Source organism: Jaculus jaculus, chromosome 21 (genome assembly GCF_020740685.1).
Source record: "Jaculus jaculus isolate mJacJac1 chromosome 21, mJacJac1.mat.Y.cur, whole genome shotgun sequence".
NCBI classification, from domain to species: Eukaryota; Metazoa; Chordata; class Mammalia; order Rodentia; family Dipodidae; genus Jaculus; species Jaculus jaculus.
The window spans coordinates 12,554,179-12,573,001 of NC_059122.1; the positions used below are offsets into that span (position 1 = coordinate 12,554,179).

At 51.7% G+C, this 18,823-nt stretch overlaps 1 protein-coding gene across 1 annotated transcript; it reads left to right on the forward strand.

Moving 5' to 3' along the window:
- Positions 1-408: 408 nt before the first annotated feature.
- On the forward strand, positions 409-18,203 carry Asf1b (anti-silencing function 1B histone chaperone). The gene is made up of 4 exons (XM_004672474.2): positions 409-639; positions 13,096-13,211; positions 16,601-16,777; positions 17,303-18,203. Exons 1-4 carry the CDS (start codon positions 531-533, stop codon positions 17,504-17,506), a joined length of 606 nt encoding a protein of 201 aa, XP_004672531.1. The 5' UTR covers positions 409-530; the 3' UTR covers positions 17,507-18,203.
- The last annotated feature ends 620 nt before the right edge of the window (positions 18,204-18,823 follow it).

An 18,823-nucleotide genomic window follows, 5' to 3' on the forward strand; every position in this document is an offset into this window, starting at 1 on the left:
AGGCGCACAACATCCCCCGGGCGAGCTCAGCCAATCCCCGCCGCCGCCCGACCGCGCGCGCGCGCGGCCCGAGCATCCCGGCGGGCGCCAGGACCCGCCCCCCTCGCCCGCCCCAATCCGTGGGCGCCGCGCGCCCCCTTGCGGCGGCAGTTGGCTCCAGGCTGCTCCCGGAAGTACGGAGCGAGGGGGTGGGGGGGGGGCCGGGCCACGCCGGTTGCGGGAACCGTCGTGATTGGGTGAAAGAAGTTCCGCGCTGCGTGCGGCGCCTCTGATTGGCGCGCGCAGTGCAGGCGCGCGCGGGGACGCGCTCTGCGATTGGCTGGTCCTCCGAGCGGGCGTTGGGCGGGGGGCGGAGCGGCTATTTGAAGGCGGCGCGCTGCGGAGAGGGAGCGACAGAGGAGGCTGCGAGGCTAAGGGAGTTCGCCGTGCGTGGACGCTGCCCTTCCCCACCCGGACGTGTCCTCTTCCCCACCCCCCCCCTTTGTTTCCCCTCCCCTCCCCATTGCCACACCACCGGACGCGGAGTGGTGATGGCCAAGGTGTCGGTGCTCAACGTGGCGGTGTTGGAGAACCCGAGCCCTTTCCACAGCCCCTTCCGGTTCGAGATCAGCTTCGAATGCAACGAGGCCCTGGCCGACGGTGAGGCAGACCCCCTTGCTGGGAGGACACCCCCCCCTTCCCTCACCACCCGCCACCCCAATTTCCCTAGGAATCCCTCTCAGCCCCGGCTTGTGCTAATCTGTCTCCCCACGAACTGCCCTGCCCCCCCCCCAATTACCCACCAGCTCTCCTCCAGAGGGTGGTCTCACCCCCCTACAGAAGTTGCTCATTCAACCCCCAGCACCCCCGCTTCCACTATGAAGTTTCCCTCCCCGCCCCAGGTCTTGCATCACCTTGTCCTCCCATGTGGAGACCCTTAAGTCACCCCGCCTTCCCTATGGCCAGACTGCAGCGCCCCGGTTTCTTGGGAGACTTTTTCCCACCCATCCTCTCCCGTCTGACATCAGAGTACGTCCACTCACTCATCTCTTTCTTTTCTGTATGGACACCCCAGACCGCTGCACCCCATCTTCGCAGTGGGCACCTTTCCCCAAATTCACCTTGATTGTGGACCGTGCCGCCCTTTTCTGTGGGATCATCCCCTCTCCGCCCCCCTCTCCCCTGCCCCACGGTCCAGCAGCTGCAGCTTGTGAACCTTCACGGAGTTCCTTCCCTATTTAGCTTGTGTCAGCTCCTCCTGGATGGGTGGAGGGCTCCTAGAAGCCCCAGACTTTGCCGTGGCTCGATCTCTCCAGCTCTGGATCCGCTCCCTCTCCTCTCTTGCCTGTGGGCTTGGAAGAACATTCTAGACCTGAGCGGTGACTCGAGGTTTCTGCGAGTTTCCTGCAGACATAGATGTGTTAACAATTCCTCTTCAGATAGTGGGGCCCAGTCTGGGCTGTGCAGTGGGATGGACTGGGCCAAGCCAGGATGGGACCTAGGCTCCAACCACTCAGCTGTGAGGTCGCCCCCTTTATTGTCTCTTGCCTTGGTGGGACTTGACTCACTCATCTCTGTGACATAACGGTGGTGCACATGGCTCCCAGCTCACAGAAGAGTTGACAGGACCCACAAAGGGCAAGACTTTTCACATAAAGTGTGTGCACATGTGGAATGTGAGGGCACCCCCCCCCTGCACCATTATTAGGCAAGTCGTGCTTTTAAGGGGATCAGTCGATGAGTACGTTTGTTTATTGATGGTTAAAAAAGAACAGGTAGCCGGGCGTGGTGGCGCACACCTTTAATCTCAGCACTCGGAGGCAGAGGTAGGAGGATTGCCACGAGTTCGAGGCCACCCTGAGACTACAGAGTTAATTCCAGGTCAGCTTGGGCTAGAGGGAGATCCTACCTCAAAAAGCCAAATAAATAACTAAATTAAGAGGGCGGGCTCCCCAGTTAAAAACACCTTGCCTCACCGGTGAGATCGACATGTAGAAAGCTACTAGAAATGACGGGGAAGGAGACTCAAGTTGTACAGTGACGTTCTGTAAAATTTAATTTTTCTTCATCCAACTCCGTACTTTATATTGGTAATGGATACACATATGCATGTAAATGTTTTTGAGATGAGCCAGAAGGATACAGACCAAACTCCTTTCAATGGTGGCCTGTGAAGATTGGAGAAGGGGGTGGAATAAATGAGGGAGGTGGGCGGGAAGGGGGCTTCAGCTTTTTATATAAACATCCATTTCTCATAGAGACTGCGAGTAAATATATAAAGATACTGGCTAATGCTCAGTTGTGGTATATGGATATCTTGTCTTATTTTTTTGTACTTTTCTGTATTTTTCAAGTTTATCAAAATACTATTGAGGATAATGTTGGGGACTCTGGACCTGTAGAAATGTTATAACGGTTTTAGTTCTCAGTCAAATACTGCAGTTTTATAGAAAACATTTCTAAAACTTTATCAATAATGAGTGGATAGACTTGGCACTCAATGTAACATGAAATTATCTATTTTGTTAAAATTAAAAATGACTGCATACTCCAAATCTTTCAACTTAAAAAAAAAAAAAAAACCTTGCTTCTCTTCTCTCTCTCAAACCAACGGGCTGGAGAGATGTCTCACTGGTTAAGGCGCTCACCAGGGCAGCCTAAAGACCCAGGTTCAGTTTCCCAGGACCATGTAAGCACAGGGTGGCGCCTGCGTCTGGGGTTGGTTTGCAGCGGCTGGCGGCCCTGACATGCCCATTCTTTCTCTCTTTCAAATAAAAGTAAATTTTAAAAATGTATTTAAAACATTTTTAAGTGCTTTGTTTGCAATGCATACTGGCCCAGGTTTGTTTTCCTCAGAACCCATGTAAAGCCAAATGCAAAAAGTGATGCATGTGTCTGGAGTTTGGCAGCAGCAAGAGACCCATACACAGGCATACATGTACACATGTACATAATTTCTTATTTTTATTTACTTATCAGAGAGTGGTGTGCCAGGACCTCTAGCCACTGCAAGTGAACTCCAGATGCATGTGTCACCTTGTGCAGCTGGCTTTCATGGGATCTGGAGAATTGGACCTGGGTCCTTAGGCTTCACAGGCAAGCCCCTTAAGTGCTAAGCCATCTCCCCAGCCTTTTTTTTTTAAAAAAAAAAATAACAGAGATAGCTACTGAGGAGGAGGTCTGAGAGGCCAGGGTGTGCCAACTAGTACCTCTGGGTGGTAGGTGGGTGGTCTGCAGGCAGAGCTGGTGGTTTAGCTTGGCTCAATGCTGCTACAGTGTGTCCTGTGAGCCCCAGTAAACTCCCTGGTTTCTCGCTGCTTAAACTAAGGTGTCTACTTAGGACTAACTATAGAATAAGCTGGGTTAAATCCTTTCTGGAACAAGGCAGGGTGTAAATAAATAAATAAAGGGTAGAGTGGCACTGTGGAATAAGATTTAATTTGAGAGCCAGGAGGGGATATAAGGAGCTAATAGCCTAAGGGATTCACAGTCCCCAGATGGTGGGAGATTGGGTTTCAATCAGCCTGCTTGTGCTCCTTGCATTTAAAAATGGCTGCATGGTCATTAGCGTGTACTTTAGCCCTTATTTATAGCATCAGAGCAGGAAAGGCTAGTCAACCTGCTGGTGTTTTTTCCCCCCTGCTGGTAGTTTTTAAGGGAACAGAAGTGACTTGTTCAAGTCACCCAGCCAGGGCGTCTTGCCACTCCAGCTTGTCTGAATGCTGAGTCCACATTCTCTTTTTGTTTTTCGAGGTAAGGTCTCACTCTAGCCCAGGCTGACCTGGAATTCACTATGTGGTCTAAGGGTGGCCTCTATCTCACAGAGATCCTCCTACCTCTGCCTCTCGAGTGCTGGAATTAAAGGTGTGCACCACCACGCCCAGCACAGCCCACTTTCTCCCCCCCCCCCCCCCAAGGTAGGGTCTCACTCTAGCCCAGGCTGACCTGGAATTCACTGTGTAGTCTCAGAGTGGCATTGAACTCGTGATCCTCCCACCTCTCCACCTCTGCTTCCCAAATGCTAGGACTAAAGGCGTGTGCCACCACGCCCAGCTCCTGAGTCCACATTCTTTTTGTTTTTCTTCTGTTTTTTTTTGTTTTTTCGAGGTAGGGTTTCACTCTAGCGCAGGCTGACCTGGAATTCACTATGGAGTCTCAGGGTGGCCTCGAACTTATGGTGATCCTCCTACCTCTGCCTCCCGAGGGCTGGGATTAAAGGTGTGCGCCACCTTGCCCGGCTCTGAGTCCACATTCTTTATCTTTGCTCCAATCCTGGAAAAGAACAAAAACACCTCACTGTGCTTTTTAAATTTTGTTTTTGGTGTGTGTGTGTGTGTGTGTGTGTGTGTGTGTGTGTGTGTGTGTGGTGTATGCACGTGTGTGCAGATCGACACATGTGGAAGCCAGAGGAGACTGTCAGATAGATGCCCTCTGTTGCTCTTGTGCCGTATTTCTTTGAGATGAGTCTCTCGACTCAGAGCTGCCGTTTTTCAGTTAGACTGGCTGACGGGTGAGCCCCACTGATTCTCCCCTCAGTCCTGGGGTTATAGGCGTACATGGGCAGTGCCATTTTGTTGTTGCTTGTTGATTGTGGGTGCTGGTGATCAAATTCCGTTCTTAGTAAGTGAGCACTCTTGGGTGCTGGGCCATCTTCCCACTCCCCCCATTCCAGCAGCTTCTACCGGAGCATCACAGCCTCCAGACACATAAACCACCTTGTGCATCTGGCGAATGTAGTTGGACCTAGGAGAACTGAGCTTGGTCCCTTTGGCTTTGTAGCAAGTGCCTTGACTGCTAAGCCATTCCTCTAGCCCCGGTTCCTATTTTAGAGGTATAGTGTGAGGCCTGAAGGGATGGCTTAGTGGTTAAGGAGTTTGCCTACAAAGCCAAAGGACCCAGGTTCGATTCCCAAGGACCCATGCAAGCCAGATGCACAAGGTGGTGCATGCGTCTGGAGCTTGTTGGCAGTTGCTGGAGGCCCTGGCGCGCCCATTGTCTCTCTCTCTCTCAAATTAGTAAGTCGCGAGCAGGTCGCTGGTGCTAGTTACAGCAGGATGAAGGGACTTTTCCTCAGGAACCTCCAGCTGGCCCCAGGTTCTCAATCACTGCTTGTGCTGTTGGAGGCTGGCCGCGCTGACCCGTCCTCTTCCGGCCCTTCTTACCCCAAAGTACACAGGGGCTGTCCTGCCTGCTCTTGGCACTGCCACCACCACCTCTCATCGGGTGGGACCCCCAGTGCTGCACGCTTCTGCAAAGTGCTGTATTGCTATTATGATAATTTTGGGGTTTGGTTTGTTTTGTTCTGTTCTGGGTTTGTTGTTGTATTTTGTTTTTGTTTGTTTTTTCAAGCTAGGGTCTCACTGTAGCCCAGGCTGACCTGGAATTCACTATGTTGTCTCAGGCTGGCCTCGAACTCACAGCGATCCTCCTACCTCTCCTTCCCAAGTCCTGGGATTAAAGGCGTGCGCCACCACGTCCAGCTTTTTGTTTTGTTGTTTCAAGGTAGGGTCTTACTAGCTCAGGCTGACCTGGAATTCACTATGTACTCTCAGGATGGCTTTGACCGCCTACCCCTGCCTCCCCTACCACACCTGGCTTTTTCTTTCTTTGTTTCTCTCTCTCTTTCTTTCTTTCTTTCTTTTTTTAAAATTTTTATTAACATTTTCCATGATTATAAAATATATCCCATGGTAATTCCCTCCCTCCCCACCCCCACACTTTCCCATTTGAAATTCCATTCTCCATCATATTACCTCCTCATTACAATCATTGTCATTACATATATACAATATCAACCTATTAAGTATCCTCCTCCCTTCCTTTCTCCACCCTTTATGTCTCCTTTTCAACTTACTGGCCTCTGCTACTAAATATTTTCATTCTCACACATAAAAAAATTTGTGGGCTGTTGTCTTTAGTGTCTTTATAAGCAGAAAGAGAGACAGACAGTGTGAGGGAGGGAGAGAATTGGTGTACTGGAGCCTCTAGCTGCTGCAAAAGAACTCCAGAGGCACGCACCAGTCTGTGTCTGACTTTAGTGAGGAGTGGGGACTAATTTTAACAATCTAATTCAATGTTAGAATCATGCCTTGTATATCCTACTTTCCAAATAAATTCTCTTGTTTTACTAAAAAAAAAAATTGTGGGCTGGAGAGATGGCTTAGTGGCTAAGGCATTTGCCTGCAAAGCCAAAGAACCTCGGTTCAATTCCACAGGACCCATGTAAGCCAGCTGTACAAGGAGGTGCATATATCTGGAGTTTGTTTGCAGTGGCTGGAGGCTCTCACATGCCCATAGCCCATATTCTCTCTCCCTCTCTCCCTCCCTCCCTCCCTCCCTCCCTCCCTCCCTCCCTCCCTCCCTCCCTCCCTCCCTCCCTCTCTCTCTCTCTCTCTCTGCCTGTCTGTCTGTCTGTCTGTCTGTCTGTCTCTTTCTCTCAAATAAATTTTTAAAAATAAAAATAAGGGCTGGGAAGATGGCTTAGCAGTTAAGACACATGCCTGCAAAGCCTAAGGACCTAGGTTCAATTCTCCAGGTCCCACGTAAGCCAGACCCACATGGCAGTGTACGCATGTGGAGTTGGTTTGCAGTGGCTAGAGGCCCTGGTGTGTCTATTCTCACTCCCCACCCCCATCTGTAATAAATAAGTAAATTAAATAAATCTTTAAAAAAATTGAGAGGAAGGTGTCATGACACATACCTTTTAATCCCAGCATTCAGGAAGCAGAGGTAGGAGGATCTGTGTGAATCACTATAGAATGAATTCCAGATCAGCTTGGGCTAGATTAAAACCCTGCCCAGAAAACAATAACAAAACAATAAATAAATGAAGACAATAACAAAAAACCAAAAAGAAGAAGAAGAAAAAAATAAAACTGAGCAAAAAGGACTGTAGTTATGGCTCACTGACAGGGCCCTTGTCTAGCCTGCATAAGAGCCATGGTTCCACCCCTAGCAACACACACACACACAACTGAATGTTCCCTGTGGAAGAAACTACCAGTTTCTGCCCAGCATTGTGGCGCACGCCTTTGATCCCAACACTCGGAAGGCAGAGGTAGGAGGATCTCTTTGAGTTCAAGACTACCCTGAGACTACATAGTGAATTCCAGGTCAGACTGAGTTAGAGTGAGACCCAACCTTGGTGGAAAAAGAAATTGTGGGGGCTGGAGAGCTTGCTCAGTGGTTAAGGCACTGTCCTGCAAGGCCTAATGACCCAGGTTCTAGTCCCCACTCCTCACTAAAGTCAGACACGGAGTGGTATGTGCCTCTGGAGTTCTTTTGCAGCAGCTAGAGGCTCCAGCACACCAATTCTCTCCCTCCCTCACACTGTCTGTATCTCTTTCTGCTTATAAATAATTGAAAAATTTGAAAAGGGCTGGAGCTGGGCTTGATGGTGCATGCCTTTAATCCTAGTTAGTACTTGGGAGGCAGAGGTAGGAGGATCACCATGAGTTTAAGGCCACCCTGAGACTACATAGTGAATTCCAGGTCAGCCTGAACTAGAGTGAGACCCTACCTCAAAAATAAATAAATAAATAAAATAAAAAATAAAAAAGCCGAGCATGGTGGTGCATGCCTTTAATCCCAGCACTCGGGAGGCAGAGGTAGGATTGCCATGAGTTAGAGGCCAGCCTGAGACTACAGAGTGGATTCCAGGTCAGCCTGAGCTAGAGTGAGACCCCACCTTGAAAAAAAAAAAAAATAGAGCTGGAGAGATGGCTTAAATGTTAAGGCACTTGCCTATGAAGCCTAAAGATCCAGGTTCGATTCCCCAGTACCCACATAAACCAGATGCACAAGGTGGCACATGTGTCTGGAGTTCGATTGCAAAAGCTAAATGCCCTGGCACACCCATTCTCTCTCTTAAAATAAATAGAAGCTGGGCGCAGTGGCACACCCCCTTAATTCCTGCACTCAGGAAGCAGAGGTAGGAGAATTGCCATGAATTTGAGGCAACCCTGAGTTTACATAGTAAATTCCAGGTAAGCCTAGGATAGAGCTAAACCCCATCTGGAAAAAAAAAATGTGTGTGTGTGTGTGTAAATAGCTGTGTGTGGTGGCACACGCGTTTATTCCCAGAACTTGGGAGACATAGATAGGAAGATCTCCATGAATGTGAGGCCAGCCTGAGACTACATAGTGAATTCCAGGTCAGCCTGGGCTAAAGCAAGAAAAAATTTTTTTTATTGCACATTGAAAGCTTACAAAGAAATTGTATTTATCTATTGGTGGGGGGTGCGGGCAGAAGGTAGACACCAGGCCCTTGCACTACTTTTTTTTTAATTAATTTTTATTGACAACTTCCATAATTGTAAACAATATCCCATGGTAATACCCTCCCCCCCCCCATTTTCCCCTTTGAAACTCCACTCTCCATCATGTCCCCTCCCCCCTCAATCAGTCTGTCTTTTATTTTGATGTCATGATCGTTTCCTCCTGTTAGGATGGTCTTGTGTAGGTAGTGTCAGGCACTGTAAGGTCATGGATATTGTTGCAGTCTGGTTTGCATTGCTGGTAGAAATCACCTAACCAAGAGCAGCTTCTGGGAAAAAGAGTTTTATTTTGGCTTACAGGCTCGAGGGGAAGCTCCACGATGGCAGGGGAAAACGATGGCATGAGCAGAGGGTGAACATCACCCCCTGGCCAACATAAGGTAGACAATAGCAACAGGAGGGTGTGCCAAACACTGGCAAGGGGAAACTGGCTTTAATACCCATAAGCCCGCCCCCAACAATACACTCCCTCCAGGAGGCATTAATTCCCAAATATCCATCAGCTGGGAACCTAGCATTCAGAACACCTAAGTTTATGGGGGACACCTGAATCAAACCACCACAGATATCCAGGCCATTTTGTGTCTGGAGGAGCACGTTGTAAGGAGTCCTACCCTTCCTTTGGCTCTTACATTCTTTCTGCCGCCTCTTCCGCAATGGACCCGGAGCCTTGGAAGGTGTGATAGATTTAGCCAGACAGCAGCAGATGTTACACACCTAGAGCTCATGACTACCCTGTTGTAGGTTTTCAGTATCAGGATGTATTCTCTTCCATGGAGCAGACCTCCAGTCCAATTGGAGGGCAGTTGGTTTCCATCGTGACAGGTGTGCCACTATTGCACCCGTTGGCTCATTTGGCGTGGCTGGCCAATTATAAGGCTTGCAGTGTCCACTGTTGAGTATCTTCACTGGTGATTTCTCTCCCTCCTATTGAACCACATGCAGAATGGCTTCTTCCAGCTTTCTGTCAGCTGGTCTACATGGAGGAGGTTATCAGCTCAGTTCCAGCAGGGTTTCTCAGTGGCCTTGCAGCCCAAGTACGTGAAGTCTTCAGCAATAGGGTCTTGCCATCTATTCCTGGTGGGAAACCAAGGGCCTCGGCAATGGCCTTTAACCTTTGGGCAATCTTCCTAGCCCTTTATATGGCCTAGTTGACACAGGAGTCACGCTGGCCTGAAATTTACTGATCATTTTGCCTCTCGAGTCCTAGAGGTACAGGTGTCCCCTACCACACCAGCTCTTGTCCACAGACCTTAGATCATTTCTAGATGACTGAGAGGACCTGATACATTGCCAGTGCTGGGGAGATGATGACAGGAAATTCCATAGCCTTTTGGTCTTTCTGTGGTGCTGGGGATAGAAGCCAGGGCATTGCAAGTGTTAGACAACACTCCACCTCTGAGGTACAACTCAGATCCTAATGGTTTTTCTTAAATATTTTTATTTATCTATTTATTTGTTTGCAAGTACAGAGAGAGAGGGAAAAGATACAAGCCGAAAGAATGGGTGCACCAGGGCCTCCAACCACTGCAAACGAACTCCAGATACATGTGCTGCTTTGTGTGGACCCTGGAGAATTGAATCCAGGCCATCTGACTTTATGTGCCTTAACCACGGAGCAATCTCTTAGACCCTGTCCCATGCCCCCCCCGCAACACCCCCATTGTTTTTCTTTTTTTGAATTTTTATTAACAATTTCCACGATTGTAAACAATATCCCATGGTAATTCCCTCCCTCCCCACTTTCCCCTTTGAAACTCCATTCTCCATCACATCCCCTCCCCCTTTCTCTCAGTCTGTCTTTTACTTTGATGTCATGATCTTTTCCTCCTCTTATGATGGTCTTGTGTAGGTAGTGTCAGGTGCTGTGAGGTCATGGATATCCAGGCCATTTTGTGTCTGGGGGGGGGGAGCACATTGTGAGGAGTCCTACCCCGTTGTTTTTCTAATGCTTTTCATCTGTGGTGTGTTGGATCCACGGATGCAGAATGTACAGATGCTGAGGGCTGTACACTTTCAGAACTGAGGGCTGTAACTGGCCTGCTATGTGTGTGTGATGCACACCGTGGTCTCTTGCTGCTGCAAACAGACGCTACATGCATGCACACTTTTTGCACCTAGCTTTATGAGCCAGGGCAAGCACACACCTTTCCCTGCTGAGCCCTTGCCCCAGCCCCCAGATTTTTTTTTTTTTCTTTTTGTAAATATCCCTCTGTTTAAAACAGTTTGTCCTGGGTTGAAGAGATGGCTCAGCAGTTAAGACGCTTGCCTGCAAAGCCTAAGGATTTGGGTTCTTTTCCCCAGTACCCACATAAAGCCAAATGCACAAAGTGGAACGTGCATCTGGAGTTTGTTTGCAGCGGCTTGAAGCCCTGGCACACCCATTCTCTTTCTTTCTAACCCTCTTTTCCCTCTCTGATTCTCTCTCTCTCTCTGCTTGCAAATAAATAAGTAAATTAAATATTTAAAAAAAAATAAGCTGGGGGCTGGAGAGATGGCTTAGCAGTTAAGGCATTTGCCTGCAAAGCCAAAGGACCTCAGTTGGATTTCCTAGGACCCATGTAAACCAGATGTACAAGGTGGTGCACACAACTGGAGTTTGTTTGCAGTGGCTGGAGGCCCTGGCACCCCCATTCTCCCTCCCTCCCTCCCTCTCTGTCTGCCTCTTTCCCTCTCTCTCTCAAATAAATAAAAATAAATATTTTATTTTTTTAAAGCCGGGCCAGGTGAGCTCAAGGCCACCCTGAGACGACAGTGAATTCCAGGTCAGCCTGGACTAGAGTGAAACTCTACCTCAAAAAAAACAACAAAAAAAAAAACTGCTTAGGCATGGTAGTGTACGTTTTTAATCCCAGCACTTGGGACGCAGAGGTAAGAGGATCACCATGAGTTCAAGGCCAGCCTGAGACTACATAGTGAATTTCAGGTTAGCCTGGACTCGAGTGAAACCCTACCTCTAAAAACAAAAATAATAATAATAATTTATCCTCCAACCATGGTAGACGGCTCGAGAGGTAAAGCAGGAGAATTTGAAGTCCCAGGCCAGCCTCAGCTGTGCAGTGAGACCTCGTTGTTTGTGTATTGTTGTTGTTTTGGAGGCAGGCTGTCCCTCTAGCCCAGGCTGACCTGGAACTCAGCTCTGTAGTCCCAGGCTGGCCTCGCACTCAGCAATGATCCTCTTGCCTCTGTTTCCCGAGTAGCTGGTGAGCTCCACCTCAGCCGGCGTTCAGCTTGTACGTGATCAAAGTCGGGCACTTCCGTTTGAGTGACAAGCGCTTTACCCACTGAGCCATCTCTAACCCCTTATTTATTTACTCATTTACTTGTTTGTCTTTCTTTTTCAAGGTAGTGTTTCACTCTAGTCCAGGCTGACCTGGGATTCACTCTGTAGTCTCAGGGTGGCCCCCGATTCACAGTGATCTTCCTACTTCTGCCTCCCGAGTGCTGGGATTAAAAGCATGCGCCCCCACGCCCGGCATGTCACTACTTTTTTTCTTTAGTTTTATTTATTTATTTATTTGCAAGCAGAGAGATAGAAGAGAGACAGAGAGACTGGGCGTGCCAGGGCCTCCAGCCACTATAAAGGAACTGCAGATGCCTGCGCCACCTTGTGCATCTGTCTTAACGTGGGTCTTGGGGAATCGAACCTGGGTCCTCTGGCTTCATGGGCAAATGCCTTAACCACTAAGCCATTTCCCCAGCCCTATCACTTTTAACAAAAGTAAATCCATAGGGCTGGGGTGTGGCTCTGTGGTTGAACACTTGCTTAGCTACATGCTTGTACATCAAGGCCCTGGGTTCCATTCCCAGCTACACATGCACAATGAGGCTGGAGTTTACACCTTGGTGAGGCAGAGGTGTCAAGTCACCTAGAAGGACCTGGGTCAGACTGCAAGGCACAGGAAGCAGATACGTCAAGAAGGGCTTAGGGCTCAGGTAGCTAATCCCCTACAGTCTTTGGAAGCCTGTGGAACACTGGGCTGAGGGTCGGGCAGCTTCCAGGAGCTCACTTCCTGTGAAACTCACAGCTTGTGAAACTTCCCCCAGTTGCTGGAGCTTGTGGGTTGTGTAATTTCAGGGAACCTAAAATAAGTTTTGGGTCTCCTGCCAAGCTCCTCTGTACTAGCATGACCTTGCCCCTGATACACTTGGCCCTCCTGCAAGAGGTAACGGCACCCGGAACTTCCTGTGGCTGACCAGCAGGGTCTCCGAGCACTTTCCCTTCATCTCTTCTGAGCACACACGGGAGGGATGAAGCCCTGCCACGTAGGAGGCAGAGCCAGGGTCCGAGCTGTGCCCTGTCACACTCCACTTGCTGAGGGAGTCTCAGTGCCCATAAGTAGGCATGAGTTGGTGCCGGATGTCAGAGCTAGGACGAGCTGGTTCCCCAGCAGCCTCTCCTCCCTCCTGCCACCTGGCTCTTCTGCCCGCTTGGAATCTGCCACCCTGCCCCAGTTGTCGAGGGATCCGCTCGCTTGGTGGCATCAGTCCCTGTGTGTGAAAGAGGACGCTGCTTCCATGGCGGGGGGGGGGGGGTGTCAGTGGCCCTGCTCTCTGCCGTTCCTCCGGCATGCTGGCATCACGCGACTCTTGATTCAGCCTCTGCCATGCGGTTCCTCTGGGCCTGAGAGGCCCAAGTTCCACCAAGGCCCAGAGTCAAGGTCACCTGGCCCAGCCAGGCCCGTAGGAGAAATGTCTGCACTGGAAGTGGAGCTTTCGAGTGCCACCCAGACCACCAGGCCTTCCAGTGGGTCCAAGATTTGCCCCAAATTAGCTCTTCCCTGCCTCCGTGCTGCCCAGCTGTGTGGTTACCTTAACTCCCCACCCCCTGTATTTGCAGACCTGGAGTGGAAGATCATTTATGTGGGCTCAGCAGAGAGCGAGGAGTTTGATCAGATCCTGGACTCGGTCCTGGTGGGTCCTGTCCCTGCAGGAAGGCACATGTTCGTCTTCCAGGTAAGCCTCTGACTTCCAGGAGCGTCACGGGGCTGAGCAGGGAACTGCGACCTCACACGATCCCACAGGCTTCCGGTGCCTGACGGTGTGGGGTAGCAGACAACGGTTCTGGTTTGAATCCTAGCTTGCGCTCGGCCTGGTGGTGCATGAGGGGGAGGTGGGAGGATTGCAGCTTCAAGGCCTGCCTGAGCAACAAACCCTAGTTTGACTCCTGGGAATTGTCTGAGTTCATCTGTCCTTCAGAGTCTGACCACGCCACCCTGCGCTGTCTCCTCATCTGTCCTTCAGACCCTCTCCCCACCTCTGGCGCGCAGCTGCTACTGTGCGCCACTGATTTATGGTCCAGTCACAAGAGTGGGTCATATAAAATTTCCATGCGCCCATAATTAGTGGATCCCAAACTATTACCCCAAGCGGAAACAGGGTTAGGTTTTATCAGGTCACCTTTTCCTTAACCAGAGCTGGATATGGTACTGCGTGCCTGTTTTAAGACCAACCTGGGCAAATACAGCAAGACCTTGTCTCGAAGAAATACTCTGTTAATACATGGTGTTGACTCGCTCATGGCTCAGCACTAGAACTTGCATCTAAACACAGCCTGCTTAGCGTTTCCTCCGTCAGCTGTCTTACACCAGGTACCTCTTCGGCACCACTGCCTCACCTGTCTTTGTGAGGCTTTGCTTTATTGTATGATGTAAATAGTTAGTTATATTTTAAAACATAACACAGTATGGCATTTGGCATTGGCGAGCTAAACATTTGCAGGTAAAATCAACAATGGAGCCAGGGGCTGGAGAGATGGTTTAGCAGTTAAGCGCTTGCCTGTGAAGCCTAAGGACCCCAGTCCAAGTCTCGATTCCCCAGGACTCACATAAGCCTGATTCTCTCCTTCCTCCCCCACCCCTCTCTGTCTATTGCTTTCAAATAAATAAATAAAAATAAAAACAAAAAAAAATTGAAAAAATGAAGCCAGGCGTGGTGGCACTCACGTTTAATCCCAGCACTCAGGAGGCAGAGGTAGGAGGATCACTGAGTTGGAATGCAGCCTGAGACTACATGATGAATTCCAGGTCAGCCTGGGCTAGAGTGAGGCCCTACCTCGAAAAAACACAAACAAAAAAATGGAGTAGTCAGTTTCTACTAAGAAAGGTGGGGGCTGGAGATGGCTTAGCGGTTAAGGTGTTTGCCTGCAAAGCCAAAGGATCCTGGTTTGACTTTCTAGGACCCACTTAAGCCAGATGCACAGGAGGCACATGCATCTGGAGTTCATCTGCAGTGGCTGGAGGCTCTGGTGCGCACATTCTCCCTCCCTCCCTCTCTCCCTCCTCTCTCTCTCTCTCTCTCTCTCAAATAAATAAAAAATGTTTAAGGGGAGGGAGGAAGGAAGGTGGCAGCTGGACATAGTGGTGCGTACTTGTAATCTCAGTGTTTGGGAGGCTGAGGCAGGATCATCTTAAGTTCAAGGCCAGCATGGCCTACATCATGAGACCTTGTCTGAAAAAATAAGGTTGAAGGGTGCGTAAAGGCAGTGATGAATATGAAACTTAACCACTAATACACATGTTCTGCCTGGGTTTGCTGCTGATGTAGCAAGGAGAGGGTTCAGAGGGCTTCAGTCAAGGGGGTTTAGGGCGCACCTAGGCCAGGAGTGAGGCAGAGTGCCGACGTGGCTGGAGTGTCTGGCAGATCTCGTTCGTCATGGTGGACAGGAAGCTGGGGGAGGTTAACTCGTAAGCAGCAGCCTGGGCACTAAGAAGTTCACTCGTCATGGTCCTAGGTAGATTGCCCAGAGGGTTTTCTGTGTGAAAGCCAAAGCGAGGAGGCAGTGTCCTCTAGTTTGGCCTCAGGTGGCCACATGAGCCGCCGGGTTATAGAGATGCCTACAGGCTTTTACTTCTCGATGTCTGCACGTAAAAAGCAGCACGGTTGTTGGCTTTGGGCTTGGTAGGTAGATGGATTGGCAGGTATGGAGCTGGGGAATAAGAAGCTTGGGCTAAACTCCCACAGGGTGCCGTCACTTGCCAGCATCAGCCGCAGCGGCGCGCAAGTTCCAGGCTGGGGAGAAAGCCCAGAGCGCTGCCTGCCCAGGCATGGGGACCTGGGTTTGATTCCCGCAACCATGTCAGAAGCCAGGCGTGGCCACATCTACTTGTAGCAGCACTGGGCTGGGCAGAGACAGGAAGATCACCGGAGCGCCCTGGTCAGCCAATCCGACTGCAAACGGAGCTCCGCCGGCGTCCACACACGTCTGCGCACATGTGCACACACCACACCTTGGACACACCGAAAAGAAGTGCAGGTCCTGAGCTCACCAGGGGACTCATAGAAAGACCCATTATCAGCCGGGCGTGGTGGTGCACACCTTTAATCCCAGCACTCAGGAGGCAGAGGTAGGAGGATGGCTGTGAGTTTGAGGCCACCCTGAGACTACATAGTGAAATCCAGGTCAGCCTGAGCTAGAGAGGGTCCCTACCTTGAAAAACCAAAAAAATGAAAGAAAGACCCATTATGCACTGTCTTGCTTTGCTGGCTGTTAGCCCCTGGTCCAAGCTGTCCCGCCCCTCACCTGTCTCCAGAGCTAGGGCCTGCTCCTGAGCGGGGGACGCACGTGTGTGTCACTGCTGTCGCTGAAGGAGAGAGTTCCAATTGAGGCCCGTGTTTCACTTTGCCAGTTACAGCTGTTGCCACCCATAGGTACCCCACCAGCTGTGTGCTCCTGGCCAGCTGTCTTCTTCTGGCCCGTGCTGCTTGGCCTAGGCCCCCTGCCCCTCGCAGGATGACCAGACCTGGCCTGCTCCCCTCACCCTCCTCACACTGCAGTCTCCTCACACCCGCCGCCTCTCACCATTGCGCCTTCCTTCCAAGCCCTTGACTGGCCCAGCAGGCCCCGGCTGTCCTGGTGTCCGCCTGTCCAGCCTCATCTCACGCCCTGTGCTTATTGTCACATTCACTGGTTTTGTTTTTGTTTTTTCAAGGTAGGGTCTTACTCTAGCCCAGAGTGACCTGGAATTCATTACAAAATCTCAGGGTGGCCTTGAACTAACTCATCGTGATCCTCCTACCTCTGCCTCCTGAATGCTGGGATTAAAGGCGTGCTCCACCATACCCGCACGTTCACTGGTTTTAAAAGCCACTTGCTTCTGTGGTTCTGAGGGTGGAAGGCGGGCTCCACGCCTGCTAGGTGAGCCCTCCGCCACGTCCAGCTGTGCGCTCATTTCATAGTCACCTGTATGAGCTGGTGTGTCTCCTCCCCGGGACCGAGACCAAGACCAAAAAGCTCCGAGGCAGAAGCACGCCTTCTGCTTGGGAAGTGCATGCTCGTTGGGGGTCTGTCAGCGACGTCGGGGAGTGCAGGCTGCGGTGCCTAAGACCAGGTCGTGTCTCCCCAGGCCGATGCCCCCAACCCGTCCCTCATCCCCGAGAGCGATGCCGTGGGCGTCACTGTGGTGCTCATCACCTGCACCTACCACGGACAGGAGTTCATCCGCGTGGGCTACTACGTCAACAACGAGTACCGCGACCCGGAGCTGCGGGAGAACCCACCCCCAAAGCCAGACTTCTCTCAGGTGGGCCCGTCTTGTCTTTCCCCGTCCTGTGCTGGCCCTTAGAGTTGGGAGCCCATCCCCTAGGAAGTCAAGGCTGCCTTTCTGCAGGGCTGGGCTGGGGTGAGGGCGTGTGCTTCTCTGAAGGACGCCTTACAGAGTGAGGCCCAGAGCGGGCACAGTGCGTCGTGAATTCTGGGCCAGCCCGTGGCACACAGCAAGACCCTGTGTCAGAGAGCCAGACAGGCTAGGTCTGGTTCCTTAGGCCTGTAACCCAGGCAGGAGGGCCCCGCAGGTTTGAGGCCAGCCTAGGCTACACAGCAACGTCCTTGTCGCAAGGTGCCCCGCCAGCCACACACCCAGAAAATGAAGACGAATAGCCAGAATCAGGACTAGGGAGGCCCTGGCGCCCGGGCATCCTGCAGTGGTGCCTGCCATTGGTGGCACTGACAGAACAAACAGCCCGTCTCCTGGGTTGAGGGGTCCTGGCTCCGTGTGAGTAGCACGGACACTCAGTGACACGGACTGACATTCCTCTTCCTGCCACAGCTCCAGCGGAACATCCTGGCCTCAAACCCCAGGGTCACCCGCTTTCATATCAACTGGGACAACGGCCCTGACAGGCTGGAGGCCATAGAGAACCAGGACCCCAACGTGGACTGCACGCCCCTCAGCTGCGCCCCTGCCAAGGGCCTGGGCCTTCCTGGCTGTGGCCCCAGCCTCCTGCCAGAGAACTCCATGGACTGCATCTGACTTGGAGGTCAGGAGCACGACGGGGCTCCGCGCACCCCTGCAGGGGCCCAGACACTCATGCCTGGTCATCTCAAGGATGAGGTGCTGCCTCGGCCGCCAGCCCTGGCCAGGGAAAGAGCGAGCCTCTGGTCCCCAGCCCTGGCCCACCTCATGGGCCTTGAAGAGGCAGTTTATTTCTGACCTGTGCTGTTTGTTCTCCTGCTCATGCCCCAAGTGCTCTCTGCCTCCCGCCTCGGTCAGTATCTGGTAGGCCCCAGCCTGTTAGGCCAAAGTTCTGTCAGTCTCCACCGGCTCCTCTCCTCCAACCTTGGAGCAGATCGGTCCCAGGCAAGGAATCCGGCTAGGAGGTGGACACAGGTGCAGTCACTGTCCTCCAGGGTGTCCCCAAAGATGAGCGCCGCAGGACACCGAGGAACCACAGGTGCCAGTCAGTCTCGGCCACCTTGCCATTGTCTCCTGGCTGGGTCAGGCTCTTGCCCTGTGCAGGAGACGGGCAGGGGAGGGTCTGCTGTGTGTGGTGCGGCCCTGTGAGCATCAGGGCTGCCGCCCACAGAGCCCTGGGGCAAACCCTGCCCCGTTCAAACACCCGGTCCCTTGCTGCTGTGTGGGTGCTGTTGTGGTTGCTGTTTGTATATTAAAGGGCTTTTATAGGAAAGATGTTTGGTTGGTTTAAAAAATAAAAAGCACTTCATCCAGACTGATTTTCTGCTTTTGTCTCCTGCGGTGAAGGCGGCTTTGTCACCCTCGCCCTGTGTCCCCTGGTGGTTGGCCCTTCTCCCTTGCTTGCCACCTTCCTGCAGTCTCAACTGCTTGTACACTTGGAGTCTAGACTGAGGGTCAGGGATGGTTTTTCTTTGTCCAAGCTTAGGAACACCAGCTGTACTGGCTACATGGTAACCAGTGACTTATTTCAGACCTTGACCTTGACCCTCAGGAAGGGCAACGCTGTCATCCAAGGACACACTGCCACGCTTTTGCTAAATTCACTCGACCTTACCATGGAACTCGTCCGAAGTGGAGCGGTTGGCAGGTCAACAACTCCCACAATGCACTGGAGGCAGTGCCTGTGCCCGGCGTGCTCCCGCAGACCCCAGAGCTAGAAAGGTGGTCAGGGCGCAGGTGTGCCCCCGGCGTTGGGGAGGGTGGCCCATAGCCCTCCATAGCCCCCCCCCCCCGCTCCCGTCCCAGAGCGCTTCCCTGCAGGGGGCAGAGGGTGGAGGACACCTCGGGTACCAGGGAGATGCTACTGGCATCCATAGTTCCCAGACCGCCCCCCAACAAAGAATGCCCTGGCCCCCGGAGTCAGCCCCAACCCTT

Coding starts and splice junctions, on each gene's coding strand:
- Asf1b (XM_004672474.2), top strand. CDS start 531: ATGGCCAAGGTGTCGGTGCTCAACGTGGCGGTGTTGGAGAACCCGAGC. Junction 13,212..16,600: donor GGCACATGTTCGTCTTCCAG/GTAAGCCTCTGA, acceptor GTGTCTCCCCAG/GCCGATGCCCCCAACCCGTC. Junction 16,778..17,302: donor CAAAGCCAGACTTCTCTCAG/GTGGGCCCGTCT, acceptor TTCCTGCCACAG/CTCCAGCGGAACATCCTGGC.